Below are 19,846 nucleotides of genomic sequence, written 5' to 3' on the forward strand. Positions count from 1 at the left end.
CCCTGAACAAAAGCAGCGATATGGAGAAGAGAAGACAGATGCATGCAATCTTTCTGAGCTGCAAGTGATTGACTGGACTTGGTAACAAGGGAGAGATTATGGGCAGTACTGAATCAAATAGGTTCCTAACTTGGACAACTAGCTACATGAGTGAAAATATTTAACAATTTAGGGTGTGTTCAATAAAAGCTATGGCTAGGTAACATACAGATGAACGTGTAAAATATACCATGACACACGCCTTTGGCTCAGGCAAGAATCCAAGAAAAGGCTCTATCATTGCCTCCTTATTCAGATTTTGTAGTGTGAAAATCATGCTCACCTGCAGTACCCATTAAACAAGTGGTCCTAAGAAGCCATGTCTGATTTATGTAACCACCTCCTTACCCACGGTTTACTGAAATACAGATGGACAATCAGACCATGGAGGAAAAGAAGACCTCAGCCCATCAGACTTTCTGTGTTTGTGCATTCAGAATCATGTGGCCTCAGAGGTTTACATCACTGTTTGAGGCACAGCCGCCATGGCTCACTCATAGCAGTAAGAGAAAAACAGAGAAATGAATATAGGAGGTACACAGAAGTAAAATGAAAGAGCACAAGGCCCCATAAACAAGAAAGACCTGGGTTGGTCAGGCGCGGTGACTCACGCCTATGATCCCAGCACTTTGGGAGGCTGAGGTGGGCGGATCACCTGAGGTTGGGAGTTCAAAACCAGTCTGACCAACATGGAGAAACCCCATCTCTACTAAAAATACAAAATTAGCCGGGCGTGGTGGCTCATGCCTGTAATCCCAGCTACTCAGGAGGCTGAGGCAGGAGAATTGCTTGAACCCGGGAGGCGGAGGTTGTGGTGAGCTGAGATTGTGCCATTGCACTCCAGCCTGGGCAACAAGAGTGAAATTGCATCTTAAAAAACAAACAAACAAACAAACACAAGAAAGACCTGGGCAGCACAGTAAGAACCCATCTCTACAAAAAATTTTAAAAATTAGCCAGGTGTGGTAGTGCATGCCTATAGTTCCAGCTACTCAGGAGGATGAGGTGGGAGAATCACTCAAGCCCAGGAGGACTACAGTGAGCTCTGATCTTGCCACTGTACTCCAGCCTGGGCAACAGGGTAAGACTCTGTCTCAAAAAAAAAAAAAAAAAAAAAAAAAAAAGAGTGAGAGTAGTTTTCGGATAACTGTTTAGGTTTCATAAAGCCCAGCTGCATCTAGACACCAGATTCTGTGAGATCATCCCATATCCATTTCTACTTGTGTTTCTTTCCATTCCATGCAACAAAACAATCCCAGTGACTACAATGGATGAGACTGCCCAAAAAGAATACAGAGACAAAACCAAAAAATGGCCAAGGTTAGGATCCTGGGGAACACCAACATGGAAGAGTCAGACAGAAGAAGAAAAGTCAATGAAACAGGTAGAAAAAAAGGCATTCGTAGAGGCAAGAGGTAATTCAGGAAAAAGCAATGTTCTAGAAGTCAATGTAAGAGAGGATTTTAAGGAGTAGACAACAGTATCAAATGCTACAGAGAAATCAAATAAGAGAAAGAAAAAACTAGGCTACTGGATAGGGCAATTAAGGGATCACTGGTGACCTTTCCCAGAGAAGCACTAATTATTATTATAATTCAAAAACTTGCGTTTTCAGATCCTAACTGCCACAGTAGTCATACTGTTTTATCTTTAGGTGAGTCTTAACATGCCTCTGTTTTGGTTTCTCTTCTATTTAAAATAATAATAATATATTATTATGATATTTATTTATATATCTAATATATAATTATTATTATTATTATTATCTTTAGGTGAGTCTTAACATGCCTCTGTTTTGGTTTCTCCTCTATTTAAAATAATAATAATAATGATAATAATAATCTTCACCCAGCCCTAACCATTCTAGAAATATTCTGTATTTTAGACTATCTGGTGGTAAAATTCATGTAAAAATTCATCAAATTAAACATTTAAGCTTCATGCACTTTAAGAGAAAGAGACAAAATCCCCCTCTATCATCCTTCCATAGTATTCAGATTAAAAAATAAAAATACACTGGGCGAAGTGGCTCACGCCTGTAATCCTAACACTTTAGGAGGCCAAGGTAGGAGGAGCACTTTAGCCCAGGAGTTTGATACCAGACTGGGCAACATAGTGAGACCCTGTCTCTATTTAAAAAATAAATTAATAAATGAAATAAAAAGGAAACAGGCTTATAAAGTAATGTATAAAGCTAGGAGTAAACTGTTCTTTGAATTTTTTAAATCATCCCATGGTATCCTCAACCTCTGCCTCCTGATGTAATGGTAGGTAATACTGTCTTCACCAAGAAGCAGGTTAATACAAGTTTCCATGCTATTATGACTATGTTAGTTTTCAAAAAGCTGGGCATGGTGGCTCATGCCTGTAATCCCAGAACTTTGGAGGCTGAGACAGTAGGATTGCTTGAGCCCAGGAGTTTGAGAACAGCCTGAGCAACATGGCAAGATCCCTTCTCTATTAAAAAAGGAAAGAGAAAAGAAAAGTCACATGTGTATCTTCATAGACTCGAGCACACAGCAAGCAATCTAAACCATCTGAAAGACGGAATGACAGATCCAGATGACAGCAGTGAGAGGTGCTGGGGCAGCATATATATGAAGGGGTCTTACCTTCATTAAGTGCTTGTTGACCCACTTGGTGAACGTTTTCTTCTGAACCCGGTCCCGTTCATCTGTAAAGAAAACACAGAGAAGGCACTGGCTTAGTGCTACCCAGGTAACAGGTTCCCACACTGCAGCCCTGCCCACACCTATGTTTCTCTAGAACAACTTACCCACATAACTGTGGGACAGTGACTTCTTCTTAGGAAGGTTTGGCCTAGCTGAACTTCCTCTTTGGTCCTGATCACATTGTCACTTTACAAATTAGACAGAATCATCATGTGCCTCAAAAATCATACCATGGCAAAGTCTCCTTAGCATGATAATTTGAGCAGAGCAGGGGACAGAGTGATTCCCCACTTCTCTCACAACAAGCTTCAAAAAGCCAAAGCCATGATACCACCAACAGATGGGGTGGCCTTGACATTTGGGACACACATATTGCAGTGGTTAAATTTCACTCTTCATGTGCTGATCTGCCTGAGTAATGCGCAACTCCCTCCCTCTCCTACCCCAGTAGTTTCTTCATTCCAATTTCTTTACCAGCCATTATCAAAACACTCAAACTCTCAAAGCTGCCCAGTTTACCCCCACGGAACATCTCTTCCCTCACTCCCTTTTCCTGTCATAGCAGCAAACTCCCTTTCTTTCTTCATTTTTTTTTACCTCTTTAACAGAAACATGACTATCAATGCTTGACAATGACTGCTCCACAGAGGCCTTATCCTGTAAAGGACTTACTTTCTCTGACTCTTGCCAATTCCCCAGAGCCATTTCTAGACCACTGAGCCATCAGTCCTCGTCCTTTTCTATTTTTGAAAGCCCACACCATCCCCTATAACATCTTGTTCAAATCATCCTCACTGTCATGGACCATGCCCCGCAGCCTATCCCCTTCCACATGGCAAATCTACCTTAGCCTTCCCTGATGACTTGGTTCATTTATCATCTCTACATATACGTGAAGACATATGTGACAATGCATCTGTGCCTACTTGGCTCCACGGGCACTCATCTCCAATTCATGTCCAGCCACCACACTGCCACATTTTGGGCCTTATCCTTCCCCAAACGTACCTATTTAGCACTTACCATTATCAGTCTCTCATACCCTCTCCTAATCATTCTAAACTTTCAATCACTCCATTCTTATTTTACCCTATTCATTAAGGACATCTACAGCTGGGCATGGTGGTTCACACCTTGTAATCCCAGCAGTTTGGGAGGCTGAGGCCAGTGGATCACTAGAGCTCAGGAGTTGGAGACCAGCCTGGCCAACATGGTAAAACCCTACCTCTGCTAAAAATACAAAAATTGGCCAGCTGGTGGTGTGCACCTGTAGTCCCAGCTACTCAGGAGGCTGAGGTGAGAGGGTGGGAGGATCGCTCGAACCTGGGAGGCGGAGGTTGCAGTGAGCCGTGATCACACCACTGCACTCCAGCCTGGGTGACAGAGTAAGACACAGTCTCATAAAAAGAAAAAGAACATCTAAAATAATCCCAGTCCATGCTAGACAACAAGGTTATGCAATTCAAAGCTTTCCTCACTAATACCCCAGAGACTCTCCCTGCCTAACCACCTACTACTACATTCACCATGACAATCTGCAAACCTAAATTACCACCATTGCCCGCTGCTTGACTCTTCCATATCTTTTCCAAGACAGAGAACATTTCAGAAGAAAGTTGCAGAGGTGGCCGTGCGCGGTGGCTCAAGCCTGTAATCCCAGCACTTTGGGAGGCCGAGACAGGTGGATCACGAGGTCAGGAGATCGAGATCATCCTGGCTAACACGGTCAAACCCCGTCTCTACTAAAAAATACAAAAAAAACTAGCCGGGTGAGGTGGCGGGCGCCTGTAGTCCCAGCTACTTGGGAGGCTGAGGCAAGAGAATGGCGTGAACCCGGGAGGCGGAGCTTGCAGTGAGCCGAGATCGCGCCACTGCACTCCAGCCTGGGTGACAGCGCGAGACTCCGTCTCAAAAAAAATAAAATAAAATAAAATAAAAAGTTGCAGAGGTATATAAATCTGGTTCACTAGTAATTCATACAAGCTTCAGCCAGGTTCTCTCTCTCCAATGCCCAGTTATTTTCTTCTTATTGATCCCCTAGGAAAAGCCAACATACTGCCATTCCAAACAATGTCAATGCTCGTTCTACATGCCAGATGAATATATTTATCTACTTATTTTTCCTGAGTTTATAGCCATTCAATAAGCACTTCTTATCTTGGTCTCTGTTTTTATCTTCACATCCTTATTTTCAGCCTTGAATCCTTTCTTGCTTTGCAAGAAACAATTTTCTTCCTACTATGAACTACAGCACTAAGGAATGGACCTTAGAAATTATATAGTCTAATTCTTTGCTGACACACAAATCCCTTTGACAACAAAGAATCATAAGTTCACGTTGAAAGGTCTCTACAACTCTCCCATAAATCTACGATATTCTTGATGTTTAAAATTTAGGGTAACAGAGAATTCACTAACAGAGGAAAAAAGACAACGTACCAATGTAATAATTCTATAAAATGTCATAATCTGCTTTTCTTATAACTTCTGCCTATTGACTCTCATTTGGGACTGTCAGATGTATTATTATTAGGCCAGGTGCAGTGGCTCATGCCTGTAATCCCAGCACTTTGGGAGGCTGAGGCGGGGAGATCACCTGAGGTTGGAAGTTCAAGACCAGCCTGACCAACATAGTGAAACTCCGTCTCTACTAAAACCACAAAATTAGCTGGGCATGGTGGCGCATGCCTGTAATCCCAGCTACTCGGGAGGCTGAGGCAAGAGAACAGCTTGAACCCGGGAGGCGGAGGTTACAGGGAGCTGAGACCGTGCCATTGCACTCCAGCTTGGCAACAGGGCAAGACTCCATCTCAAAAAAAAAAAAAAAGTATTATTATTAGACTTAAAAGTTTAATTCATCTTTCAACTGATGGAGTCTTGAAAGTATTTGAAGCCAGGATTCTTATTAGATTTGACCACTGTCATTCCAACATATTTTGATATTTTTAGATGCTGATTTAGTTATCCAACATCATCATCCTTTCCAAGCCTGTGTCATCTGCAGACTGAATCAGAATCAGCTTCCAACTATAGTCTCATCGAAATCACTGACACTTTGCTCATACTACTTATTTTCCCTTCATGGCAGGCTACTTCTCTTCGTCTCTCCAAATGGTATTTATTCTTTAAAATCCACCTCATTCATTCACTCATGTATTCTTTTTTTGCTTGTTTTTGAGACAGAGTTTTGCTCTTGTCACCCAGGCTGGAGTGCAATGGTGCGATCTGGGCTCAGTGCAACTCTGCCTCCTGGGTTTCAGCGATTCTCCTGCCTCAGCCTCCAGAGTAGCTGGGATTACAGGTGCCCGCCACCACATCAAGCTAATTTTTGTATTTTTAGTAGAGACGGGGTTTCACCATATGGGCCAGGCTGATCTCAAACTCCTGACCTCAGGTGATCCACCCACGTTGACCTCCCAAAATGCTGGGATTACAGGCACCTGGCCTCATTTATTCTTTAAATAAGAGAAATAACTTCAAAGCAGTTTGACAAGTGCTATAATAGGTAAGTACAGAGTGCTCATGAACATAAGAGGTTAAGCATACCTTGGTAGGGACAGGAAATATGGGGAACTTAATGAAGTTTCCAAGAGGAGTGACTCTATCTAACCTTAAAAGATGAGTATAAGCCAGAAAGAGAAGGGAAGGAACAAAGTTGCTACATAAAGTTATAGCTAATGCAAATTCATGGAGACAAGAAAAAGCTTATGTTCGAAGAACTGCACAGAATTAGGAATAGTTGAAAGACAACTAGGTAGTGGCAAGATAGGATGGTATGAGGAAAATCATGACCTTTCATGACAAGCTTAAGGAATCCAAACTTTATCCTATAGGTAAGGGGAAGCACTGAAAGATTTTGAATTGGAGAATGACATGCTCAGATTTGTGTTTAAGAAAAATTCTGGCTGCCTTTTCTGACAACTCCAGTTCTCAATAGTCTCTGTGTCCTCCAAATATCCATGTTACTTACTGGGCTAATCACTCAATCAGCACTTAAATAATTATATAGTGTTCTGAACTTTTAATATGCTTATTCTTACATTACCAGTGAGATCATTAACTCCTCGAAGAGACCATGATTTACATTTTTGTATTTCCCACAACTTGCAACACCTAAAGCTCTACATAGTAAGACCTGAAACATAAAACCACCAGAGAGTGTTCTTAATTGGCCAAGTATGATTAGAAGACTGGCTACAGAAACACACAAAATGAAATCAGAACTGAGTTACCTACAAGAATCCAGTTCAATATATAAAAACCTCAAAACCCTGCCAGGCAAGCTGGCTTATGCCTGTAATCCTAGCACTTTGGGAGGCTGAGGCAGAAGGATCACTTGAGCCTGGGAGTTTAAGGCTGCAGCAAGCTATGATTGTGCCACTGCACTCCAGATGGGACAAGAGACTGAGACTCTGTCTGAAAAAACAAAAACACAACATGCCAGTAAGTATCACTTGTGTGCTGATATAAGAAGGCATGGTGGAAAAATCAGAGCTAACTAAAGTTGTGTCCATTACATTTTCACATGATAACAGGCCCACTGTGCTTCACTACATTAATTACCTTCATAGCCAAAAACAGTCTGATTCTAATTTTTAAAATTCTCATTCTGATGACAGAAGTGTTCTTTCTTTTCATAATTTCTTTTTTTATAAAAGCTATGTATATTTGCTGTAATAGGTCAAACAACATACATATGAAAAAAGAAAAAATTGCCAGGCACGAGTAATCCCAGTACTTTGGGAGGCCAAGGCAGGTGGATCACGAGGTCAGGAGATCGAGACCATCCTGCTAACACAGTGAAACTCCGTCTCTACTAAAAATACAAAAAAAAAAGCCAGGCATTGCGGCGTGTGCCTGTAGTCCCAGCTGCTGGGGGGCTGAAGCAGGAGAATGGCGTGAACTCAGGAGGCGGGGCTTGCAGTGAGCCGAGATCGCACCACTGTACTACAGCCTGGGTGACAGAGCAAGACTCGGTCTCAAAAAAAAAACAAAGAGAAAAGAAAAAGGAAAAAATTAACAGATTTTCTTTTAAACTAGTAAGTACCTTAAAGGAGGTGGAATTCTTCTGGCTTCTTTCTAGTACACTGCCTCATTTCGTTTAGACCTGAATATGTGAGTAGCATGATTCTTTTTAATTTTACTATCCATAGGCGGGGCACGGTGGCTCACACCTGTAATCCCAGCACTTTGGGAGGCCAAGGCAGGTGGATCACGAGGTCAGGCGTTCGAGATCAGCCTGGCCAACATAGTAAAACCCTGTCTCTATTAAAAATACAAAAATTAGCTGTGTGTGGTGGCCTGTAGTCCCAGCTACTCGGGAGACTGAGGCAGGAGAATTGCTTCAACCTGGGAGGCGGAGGTTGCAGTGAGCCGAGATCGCGCCACTGCATTCAAGTTTGGACAACAGTGCAAGACTCCATCTCAAAAAAAAAAAAAAAAATTACTATCCATAAATTATTCTGCTAATCTACCAAGCCCTTCCATAATGGTAATGTACTAAGGAAACCTGATGGTCTCATACCAATCATGCTTCCAAAAGCTAAAAAGCTGACTTTCAGCTCTGGAGAAAGACATTTAAGTACTCATTGTGAATATAATCATTAAAGGCAACATGATTACAAGCCCTTCCCAAGACTACCTAGCCTGCTTAGAGCTGAGCCATAAGCTCCTCAGAAAAGGGTTTTATAGAATTCCTTTGCCCCTAAGAACTGGAAGATAATTTTTTAAGATCCTATGTTGGTATGCCCATCAATTACATGAAAGTTCATTCCTGGTTTAAACTTCAGGATCAAAGAATATTACAGTGCCTAGAGTTTAATAGATCTTAATCTTCAGCAAGGAAATCCAAGAAGCAACCTTAAGAATTACACTGACTGGCCGGGCTCGGTGGCTCAAGCCTGTAATCCCAGCACTTTGGGAGGCCGAGACGGGCGGATCACAAGGTCAAGAGATCGAGACCATCCTGGATAATACGGTGAAACCCCGTCTCTACTAAAAAATACAAAAAAAACCTAGCCGGGCAAGGTGGCGGGCGCCTGTAGTCCCAGCTACTTGGGAGGCTGAGGCTGGAGAATGGCGTAAGCCCGGGAGGCGGAGCTTGCAGTGAGCTGAGATCCGGCCACCGCACTCCAGCCTGGGCTACAGAGCGAGACTCCGTCTCAAAAAAAAAAAAAAAAAGAATTACACTGACCTTCAGAATAATAGCTCAGACTCGCAAACTATTTAGTAAGTTTTAGATTGGCTCCTAACACATAAATCCCTAGTTTAACTCCAGGCCTAGCAAAGATCTTTCTGCCTAACATTGCAGGTTAGGCAGAAAGGTAAAACTGAGGTAAAAGTCTCAGAAAGTATCCTTATGTGACAGGAAAACTGGCAAAGAAAAGGCAATATTCATTTTAGTGTTCTTTATAATCTCAGCCCCACCAAAGGCTATAAACAAAGAAGTGAGAGCCCATGGCCCACCACCAGCATCTCTACAGAAGTGGAGAACCCAACTGCCCATCTAATTTTCAGATTTAACACTTTAAACCTTATTAATTACTTAGAGGTTACTGAATTAGAAGGCTTAAATTAGAAAAATTTGCTATTTGTTGTTGTTTTGAGACAGGGTCTTATTCTGTTTCCTAGGCTGGAATGCAGTGGCATGATCATAGTTCACCACAACCTCGAACTCCCAGGCTCAAGCGATCCTCCCGCTTCAGCTTCCCAGGTATCTAGGACCATAGGTGCTCGCCATCATGTCTGGCTAATTTTTAAATTTTTTGTAGAGACAGGGTGTCAGTATGTTGTCCAGGCTAATCTCAAACTCCTGGCCTCATGTGATCCTCCCGCCTCAGCCTCCCAAAGTGCTGGGATTACAGACATGAGCCACTGTACCCAGCCTAATTAGGATTTAATATTTGTTTCCAACTTTATTGATCTTCATCAACAAAGGTCTTTGAGCATCGTGCTACCAATACCTACCCTAATTTTATTTTAGTTCATTGCCAGAGTTGTCCCTTTTCAGAACCTAAGTCAGTCCTTCTACCTAAAATCATCACTCCTCTTCTCCATGGGAACCTTAATCCAACAATACTCCCTAGTCTGTGTATCTTCAACTGCTCTCTCTCTCCTGGTTCTCTCCTGTTGGCTTCTGAACAAGTATGATGACAATGCTCAGACTCCACTTCCCCACTTCCTATTTATTCCATGTGACCTGGATTCCAGCCCCACACATTCACTGAAACTGCTCTCCCCCTAGTCACCTAATTGCCAACCCAATGGATAGTTTTGAGTTCTATCTCACTTAAACTCTCTGTAGCAGAAGACACTGCTGATCATTCCTTCACCTTTTAAATATCGACTCTCTCTCTTGAATCTGAGACTCCATTCTACCCTAGTTTTCCTCTTCCTCCTTTGGTTGTTTCTTCTCTTCTGTTCATCCCTTAAATGTTACTCATCCTTAGCCCTCTTTTCTTTTCATTCTGTATTACAGCTTCTTCAGATGTCCAAGGACCCAAGAGTCCACTAACGGGTTTTGGAGAAGGAGTGTTCAGGAACCACCTAAAATTACATGCAAAATGTTTTGTGTCATGTGTGTGTGTGTGTGTGTGTGTGTGTGTGTGTGTGTGTTGGGCGGTGGGGGCAGGGAGATCCATAGCTTTTCAATAAAAATTAAAAATAGCTGTTCTCTACATTCTCCCTTAATGATTTAATGAACATCCATAGTTTCAGTTGTGACCTATACAATGATAATTTCCAAATCTCTATGTTTAGCTGAGGCCTTTCCCACTCTCATATATTCAATGGCCTCCTAAAACTTTCATGCTCATCTCAAACTCAACTTGTCTAAAACTGAAGTCTTCTTTTCTCTTTGCTTCCAACAGATATCCCTGCTGTAATCCACCCTTCTCAGTGGTGTCAGCAACCTTTCTGGCAAGGTTGACCTTGTAACTGTCCACTTTAAAATCTTTCAGTGAGCCCTTATTCGCCCAATATTATTAACAGTTGACATTTAGGCTGGATGCAGTGGCTCCCACTTGTAATCCCAGCACTTTGGGAGGCGGAAGCAGGCGGATCACTTGAGGTCAGGAGTTAAAAACCAGCCTCGTCTACTTGGTGAAACCCTGTCTCTACTACAAATACAAAAATTAGCCAGGCGTGGTGGCAGGCACCTGTAAAATCCCAGCTACTTGGGCGGCCGAGGCATGAGGATCACTTGAACCCAGGAGGCGGAGGTCACAGTGAGCCAAGAAAGTACCACTGAACTCCTTCAGCCTAGGTGACAGAGTGAGATTCTCTCCTCAAAAAAAAAAAAAAAAAAAAAAAAAAAAAAAATTTAATAGCATTTATTGAGCACCAACTTATGTGCTAAGCACCTTATATCTATTCTTTCTAAGGCTCAACAACTCTGTAAGTTAGGTATTATTTTACTGGAAAAATAAAGTCCAGACAGATGAAGCAGCATGCCCAAGATCACAAGGTAAGTCATGAAGTCAAACTTGAACCCAGCTCTACCCAATTCCAAAGCTTGATGCCTCCATTCAGGATAACATTCAAACTTTTTAGCTTGGGAGTTAAGACCCATTATGATGGAATGCCTACCTACCACTCATCCCTCTACCTTTCCATAAAAACTTGCAACCTTGTTTAAAAAAATTCCTGCAAATGGGGCAGGTTTTCTCTCAGTTCCATGCCTTTGCACATACACTGTGAATATAGCTCTCCCCTTCTCTGACTACTCATTCTTCAGCATTTACCTCAACTATCCCCTCCTCCAGGAGCTTTTCCCATCTCTTACACACACTAGTTTGTGTGCTTATTGCAGGGTATCACTGTTTATTTGTTTATCTGTCCTACTCTACTAGGAGCAATTTGAGAGTAGGCCTGACGTCAAATGAAAGCCTGCATTTGAGGTGCAAAGTTCTACATTCTGATCCAACATAGCCTATCCATGTAGTCCCAGTACATTATTAATCATCCAAAAAACAAGTGAAAGAAGAGCCTCTGCTGTTTCCAAAGGCCACAGAAAAATGACAAGCGCTTCAAGAAGCCCAGAAACACCAACCACCTGGAAATCTAAAAACGATACACCACAGCTGACACAGAAAGGAAGTAAAGTTGGAATAGGCCTGTTTTGTGACCCATAAAGTTTATAATCTAGTGATGGAGAACAACATGTAAATAATTAACAGTAACACCAAGTAAATAACACACCAGATACAAGCTGCACAAAATGACACTATAGCACAAGCATAGAGTTGATTAATCCTCACAGAGAGGTAGGAGGTGTTCATGGAAGGTGTGGTAGAACTACACCTGATCTTAGACAAAAGGCTACGGAGTGAACGGTGTCTGAACTAAACCTTAGATAACGAGTAGAATTCTGGAGCCCAAAAAGGGGTCAAACGATTCCAAACTAAAAAAAAGCACAAGTAGGCTGGGCATGGTGGTTCATGCCTATAATCCCTGCACTTTCGGAGATCAAGGTGTGTGGATCACTTGAGCTCAGGAGTTCAAGACCAGCCTGGGCAACATGACAAAACTGCCTCCACAAAAAATACAAAAATAAGCCAGGCATGGTGGCTTGAGCCTGTGGTCCCAGCTACTTGGGTGGCTGAGGTGGGAGGGTCGCTTGAGCCCAGGAGGCAGAGGTTGCAGTGAGCCAAGATTGTGTCACGGCCTTCCAGCCTGGGTGACAACAAGACCCTGTCTCAAAAAAAAAAAAAAAAAAAAAAAATTTTTTTTTTTAAATTTACAAAGTACAAGTAGTGATTTGGAGACATGTAAGTATACAGGATATGTTTAGGGAATGTATAGCTATTGCATGCATCACATGCAGTTAGTGTGATGAGCAACCAGGCTAACAGAACAGCTAGCTGACATCACAAAGGACCCAGAAAGCTAGAGTAAGGAGTAGGTACTTAATTAAGTAGACAAAGCAGAACCACTGAAATTTTCTGACCTAGAGTATGTTTTGGGAAGACTAATCTGGCTTTGCACTGAAGGCCACATTGTACCAGAAAGACACTAAGAGGGAGAAGAACCAGTTAGAAGGCTCCAATGACAGACCAGGAAAAACATCTTGAAATAGCATGAATTAGGGCAGAGGCAGCAGGAAAGTAAAGAAGAGGGCAGGTACATTGTCATGCAATGTAGAGGTAGAAACAATAGCCTTTAGCTATTTTAAATAGCCTTTAGATGGTGGTGGGTAAAGAATGGCAGAGTTCAAGACAATTCTCATGCTTCCAGCCAGAGCAACTGGGAGAAGAGTAGAACTTCAAGATAATGAAAACAGAAATAGGTTAACGATTTGGTGAGAGTACACTGGGTAAAGCAGAAGAGCAGTCAGAACTGAAGATAAGGAATTGGAGTTAACAACTGATAGCTGTGGCAAATAGAGAGCAGATAGCTTATTTGGACAAATTTTCCTAATCACAACTTAGCCCACATCACCTCTCTCTCTATTCAAAATACTTTACGGATTTGATCCCTTTTGTTTTAGAATTCAAAGCCCTCTACAACCCTATAAAATTCAATTGCAGTTTTTATTCACTATGTTTTAGGTGGTTAGAGGAGATAAAGACCTGGTCTCTGACCTGAAGAAATTTACAATCTATCTACTCTTTCACTCTCCCCTGCATGACTCAACTGCAACCATTCGGATCTTCTTATTGTCTCCAAACATATCTTTCACATCTGTCCTACTCTATGAGGAGCAACCTTTCCCCCAACTGGAATACCTACCCTCTTCTCTTGGGGCTTATCTAACTTAGAGCCTCCTTTCAAAGTCCAGCTGAAGTCTTGCTTCTGTTAACACCTTTCCGGACATGCCAGCCACCTTTGGATACCTATGGCACTTAAAAGTTTCTTCAATTTACTTAGCACTAAGCATATAAAACCTATCATAGAGAGCTCTGTATCTAAGTCCATTTCTGTATCTGAATTGAGCTCTTTCAAGTCAAGATCCATGCTTTAAACTTCATTAAAGGCCAGCCAGGGGCAGTGGCTCACACCTGTAATCCCAGAACTTTGGGAGGCCGAGGTAGGTGAATCACTTGAGGTCAGGAGTTCAAGACCAGCCTGACCAATATGGGGAACCTCGACTCTACCCCCAAAAAAGACAAAAATTAGCCAGGTATGGTGGTGCACGCATGTAATCCCAGCTACTCGGGAGGCTGACACAAGAGAATAGCTTGAACTCAGAAGGCAGAGGCTGCCATGAGCTGAGACTGCACCACTGCACTCCAGCCTGGGTGGCAGAGTGAGACTCTGACTTTAAAAAAAAAAAAAAAAGGCCGGGCGTGGTGGCTCAAGCCTGTAATCCCAGCACTTTGGGAGGCCGAGACGGGCGGATCACGAGGTCAGGAGATCGAGACCATCCTGGCTAACACAGTGAAACCCCGTCTCTACTAAAAAATACAAAAAACTAGCCGGGCGAGGTGGCGGGCGCCTGTAGTCCCAGCTACTTGGGAGGCTGAGGCAGGAGAATGGCGTAAACCCGGGAGGCGGAGTTTGCAGTGAGCTGAGATCCGGCCACTGCACTCCAGTGCGGGCGACAGACCAAGACTCCGTCTCAAAAAAAAAAAAAAAAAAAAAAAAAAAAAATTCATTAAAGGCCAGATGCAGTGGCTCACACCTGTAATCCCGGCATTTTGGGAGGCTGAGGCTGGCAGATCACTTGAGGTCAGGAATTCAAGACCAGCTTGGCCAATATGGTGAAATCCCATCTCTACTAAAAATACAAAAATTAGCCGGGCATGGTGGTGCGCTCCTGTAATCCCAGCTATTCAGGAGGCTGAGGTAGGAAAATCGCTTGAACCTGGGAGGCGGAGATTGCGAGCTGAGATTGTGCCACTGCAATCCAGCCTGGGCGACAATAGAGTAAGACTCCTTTCATTAAATATCCAACATTTAGGACAATGATAGGTACTGAAAAATATTCATTTAACAAATATATAATGAGAGTCCTCTAGGTGTCAAGGTTATAGCTACAGGACACATTAAGATGGTATTTTCAGGTCAGGTACTGTGACTCACGCCTGTAATCCCAGCACTTTGGGAGGCTGAGGTGGGCAGATCACCTGAGGTCGGGAGTTCGAGACCAGCCTGGCCAACATGGCGAAACCCTGTCTCTACTAAAAATACAAAAATTAGCCGGGAGTGGTGGCACAAGCCTGTAATCCCAGCTACTCGGGAGGCTGAGGCAGGAGAACTGCTTGGACCTGGGTGGCAGAGGTTGCAGTGAGCTGAGATGGTACCACTGCAATCCAGCCTGGGCGACAGAGTGAGATTCCATCTCTAAAAAAGATTGCTTTCCAGCAAGGAGTAGGTATTCCCACTCAGATATTCCCTCTACAGATTCAGCTTTCCTAAATTCTCCTTGGCACGTCTGGATCCAGGGGATTTTGTACCACTTAATGTTCCCAATGTAAGCGCAAAGGAAACAGGCTAAATTGGAGGTCAAGCAATTAAAATGTGTTAGCAATAATGTATAATGGCATCAACACTATAAATGATTGCTATCCTGAGAAGGCTACAAGTCTACTTTGGGAGATAAGGTGGAGCTCGATATTTATTGTGTTTATTATGAGTCAGGTGCTGTGTGGGGCCTATCTCATTTAGTATTTGACAATCCTCACAACTCTATCAAGTATGCTCATTCATGGTTCAGCAAATTCATGCTCAGAAAGACTTGTTAGTAATTTCCCCAAAGTCACATGGTATATAGTAGAATCGAGATTCAAATCCAAGTCTGTAAGATCGTAGACTTTTAACCTCCATAAATTTATTAGAAGACAATACAATACTATCCTATATAATCAAGGTAAAAGGAGAAGTACTAACTATAATAGGGATTCATGAAAGGCATTTATCACCAATGACTGGTGCAGGCCGAGAAAGTACCAATGAGGATTGAGATTTGGGGCTTCAAGGAAGCGACAACTGTAGAAGCTTCAATGCAAAATTAAAATTCTGCCCTATTTCTGCCGGTGTGATGGTTCATGCCTGTAATCCCAGCACTTTGGGAGGCTGAGATGGGTGGATCACTTGAGGTCAAGAGTTTGAGACCAGCCTGGCCGACATGGTGAAACCCCATCTCCACTAAAAGTACAAAAATCAGCCAGGTGTGGTGGCACGCGCCTGTAATCCCAGCTACTTGGGAGGCTGAGGCAGGAGAAACACTTGAACCTGGGAGGCGGAGGTTGCAATGAGCCGAGATCACCCCATTGCACTCCAGCCTGGGCGACAGAGCAAAGCAGGACTCCGTCTAAAAAAAAAAAAAAAAAAAAAAAATCACCTTATTTCTCAGGAAAACCTAATCTTTATTATAACGGTAGTTCTTTGGACTATTGAGAATCAGAGAATAAAGGGCAGAAGGGAGATAAAGAAATCCAGGAGTAAGCATGGTAGCAAAAAAAGAGCCACAGTGAGAGGGAAAGACATATAAGAACACAAGAGGAAGAAAAGCTCAATAGTTCTTAGAAAATTCACGGGAATATCACAGTCAGAAAAACTAAATATTTCATAAATACAAAGAGAGAGTTTTAAGAGTCCTCAAAAATCATCTTAAAGATGAAGAAACCAAGGCCCAGAGAGATTAAATAATTTAGACAAGGTCACACAGGGGCAGAACTAGGTCTATATCTTGGATTTCCTGCTGTCTAGTCTATGGTTCATATCTTCACATGGCATTCATTTCCCTTCTTTGAGCCTGAGTTTCACCTATAAAATTAGGAGTTTGTCCTTTGTTGTTTTTAAAAATTTATTTATATTTCCAACTCTGCAAATAAAATGAGGAGTTAGGCCAATAGTTCCTAAATATCAGTCTGTAAACCAACCATCTCAAAATCATATGGGAAGCTTTTTTTTTTCTTTTTTCTGTTTTTTTTGAGACAGAGTCTTGCTCTGTTGCTCAGGCTGGAGTGCACTGGTGTGATCTCGGCTGACTGCAACCTCCACCTCCCAGGTTCACGCCATTCTCCTGCCTCAGCCTCCCAAGTAGCTGGGACTACAGTCGCCCGCCACCATGCCCAGATAATTTTTTGTATTTTTAGTACAGACGGGGTTTCACCGTGTTAGCTAGGATGGTCTCAATCTCCTGACCTCATGATCCACCCGCCTTGGCCTCCCAAAGTGCTGGGATTACAGGTGTGAGCCACTGTGCCCGGCCTCTTTTTTTTTTTTGGAGACAGGGTCTTCCTCTATCACTCAGGCTGGAGTGGATCTTGGCTCACTGAAACCTCTGCCTCCCAGGCTCAAGCGATCTTCCCACCTCAGCCGCCTCCCAACCCCACCCCCCGTAGCTTGGACTATAGGCGCACGCCACCACACCCTGCTAACTTGTATTTTTTGGTAGAGATGGGGTTTCACCATGTTGCTCAGGCTGGTCTTGAACTCTTGACCTTAACTGATCCGCCTGCCTTAGCGTCCCAAAGTGCTGGGATTATAGGCATGAGCCACCACACCCAGCTGATTTAGAGTCTGTTTTAATCCCTTTTTTAAGCAATGAGGTTTGAATAGTAATTTTATTTTTATTTTTTACAGATGGATCACTTGAGGTCAGGAGCTCAAGACCAGCCTAGGCAACATGGCGAAACCCCATCTCTACCAAAAATACAAAAATTAGCCAGGCGTGGTGGTGCATGCCTGCAATTCCAGCTACTTGGAAGGTTGAGGCAGGAGAATCGTTGGAGCCCCTGAGGTGGAGGTTGCAGTGAGCCAAGATCATGCCGCTGCACTCCAGCCTGAGCAAGAGTAAGACTCCACCTCTAAAATAAAATAAAACAAAACAGACCCTAAATCATGGAGAGATTGTGAGGAGTATATGATATGAAAGCACTTAGCCTGGTTTCTCACATATAAGTTAATAAATGCTAGCTGGTAGTTATAGCAGTAATATAAAGTGAAAAGTATATAACATGAAAATCTACTGCTAATCTTCATCCATTCTCCCTAAACAAGTGATTTTATTTTATAGTGATATGAAAAAAAGAAAAATAAAAAATGAGGAAACCAAGCTAGAGAAAGGTTAAGCAATGCTCCCAGTTGGTTTTGATGTTAAGTGGTGGAGTAGGAACCCCATGTAGACAGTTGATGCCAAGCCCATTTTCTTAGCTATTAGGCTACAATGCCTTTAGGGGATTATGTGGGATTGTGGGAGACGGGGCTATATTATATTTTTGCCCTGAAACTTTCAGTAAAGGTTTTGGACTTTCCTATACTTCTCTGTTGGTTACAGGAAAGGCCCTTTTGCTGTATGTTTATCTCCAAGCACTTTTAGATACAGGCAATTCTTTCTTGTAGGTCCCAGGGAAGACATCTCAATGATACAGGAAAGATAAAAAAGTAGACCACTAAAACTGCCCCTCCTGTGCCCCAAGCATTATTGCTGTATCAGCTTTTTTTCCTCAAAAAGCACCTACTTGGAAGCACTAGCCTAGGAGTCAGGACACTGATCAGAACCCTAGTTCTGTTGCTCTCCTTCTCTGAGATTTTTCTAAGATCTTCTCTTCATTAAACAACAAGTTACTTCAATTTTAATGAAAATCTGCCTGTTTGGGTCACAATTTTGCTCCTTGTTAGAGCCTCAAAGTATAAAATCAAAAGACAGTAGATTACCAAACCAGGGGTTCCCAAACTTAGATTTCATAGACCAATACATGTTCCACAATAAATCAGAAAGCCTAACAGCTGTCAACTTTTCATTTTGCTAAGTAGGAATATCTTAAAAACACACTACCAAAAAATAACAATTCTTTCATAAAATAAAGGATATTTTAACATTAAAAAGTAGGAAAGACAATTTCAGAATAAAAAACAATTCTTTTAAGTTTAGCTTTATGAAAGACACACTATATTTTCTTTATCTTTTTTTTTTTATTTTACAGAGAATTGATGTCTCTCAGTCTAGCGCCAGTGTGTATACCCTACAATTTTGAAACCATGGAAACCTACGGCCAAAAAGGTTAAGTCACTTGTTCAAGGCCACAGGACATTACTTAAACAATCATTATTTAATGATGCCTTATCAAGAGAGATCTAAGTCACAACTAACATGACTCTTCCCCTAGCCTCTCTTATTTAGGTCCTTGTCCCCAGATCATCTTTGAGTCTTTTTCTCTCCCTGTCACAGCTGGCAGAGTAAAGTGTAAAAGAACTAGCGCTAAACCCCAAAGAGGAAACATAGGCCATGACTCCTCCCTCCTACCACCCATCCCCCCCCAGTCTGCTCAGAGGTGGACTCCGTAACCAACCAACTTCTGCTAAAAATACACTCTGGACTTTCAGCACTATGCAACATACCTTAAGAGTGGTTTCCTGATACAGGCAGAAGCATAAGTATGAATTCAGTCTCTATAAAAAAATCCTATACCCAAAGCTTGGGCTCTTAACTGCCAGTTACTGCAAGCTTAAGAAGTTCCCCGGGGAAGTAGGGCACCCCAATCTATTCCACTGCACATTTTAACAAGCCCAAAGGTTGTAACACCACAAGGCTTCAAAGTCCATGCATTCCTATGAGTCAATGAGAGCAAGGGCTATTTGGGATCCTCAGGCCCAGACAAGGAAAAAAAAAAAACTTCACATACTAACCCATACAGCACATGCGACAAACCAGGTGGGCGTTGAACTCGTGCTCATCTTGATAACTCGGCCACATGGCGCCCCTGTGCCTGCTGACCCCACCTAAAAGGAGGGGGTACCAAAGGACCTCCAGCTAGTGGCCTGTGCACCCTTCACAGCTCCTGAAAAAGGGCTGCGAGGTGTAGAGAGGAGACAGCAGAACAGAGAAGTGGCTCCACCCACCACTTCCTACTGACCTCCTTCTTCCCTTGAGGTCAGAGAGGAAGCTCCTCCTTAGGGCACTTCCAAAAACTGGGTCCATGTCTCAGGCATATAGCACGCTGTTCAAAAGTATCACCGGCTCAGTGTTTCCAGACCAATTAGAGCATACAGAGGGAGAGCTCCATATGCAAAAGTCCAGTCAAGGTATGAAGTGAGTAAGCCCGAGTAGGTAGAAACTGGTCTTTGAGTTACCCTCCATTTGCAGAGCAGAAGCTTGTAATCTGGGGAATCGTAGTTGCAGGAGAGCTAGTGAGCTAAGTGGTTTGCTGCCAAGTCAGGAACAGTGCATCCATTGCCCAACAACTTGC

General features: G+C 42.7%; 1 protein-coding gene across 10 annotated transcripts in view; it reads right to left on the reverse strand.

Annotated features, from left to right (window-relative positions):
- Positions 1–19,846, reverse strand: part of MACF1 (microtubule actin crosslinking factor 1) — a 404,957-nt gene that overhangs the window by 253,829 nt on the left and 131,282 nt on the right. For all 10 annotated transcript variants that reach the window (XM_073007458.1, XM_073007449.1, XM_073007456.1 and 7 more), the window contains exon 2: positions 2,652–2,713. In XM_073007458.1, the coding sequence (XP_072863559.1) occupies positions 2,652–2,713 (62 nt within the window). The remainder of the gene's footprint in view (positions 1–2,651; positions 2,714–19,846) is intronic.

This window comes from Chlorocebus sabaeus, chromosome 20 (assembly GCF_047675955.1).
Source record: "Chlorocebus sabaeus isolate Y175 chromosome 20, mChlSab1.0.hap1, whole genome shotgun sequence".
Classification (NCBI taxonomy): Eukaryota; Metazoa; Chordata; class Mammalia; order Primates; family Cercopithecidae; genus Chlorocebus; species Chlorocebus sabaeus.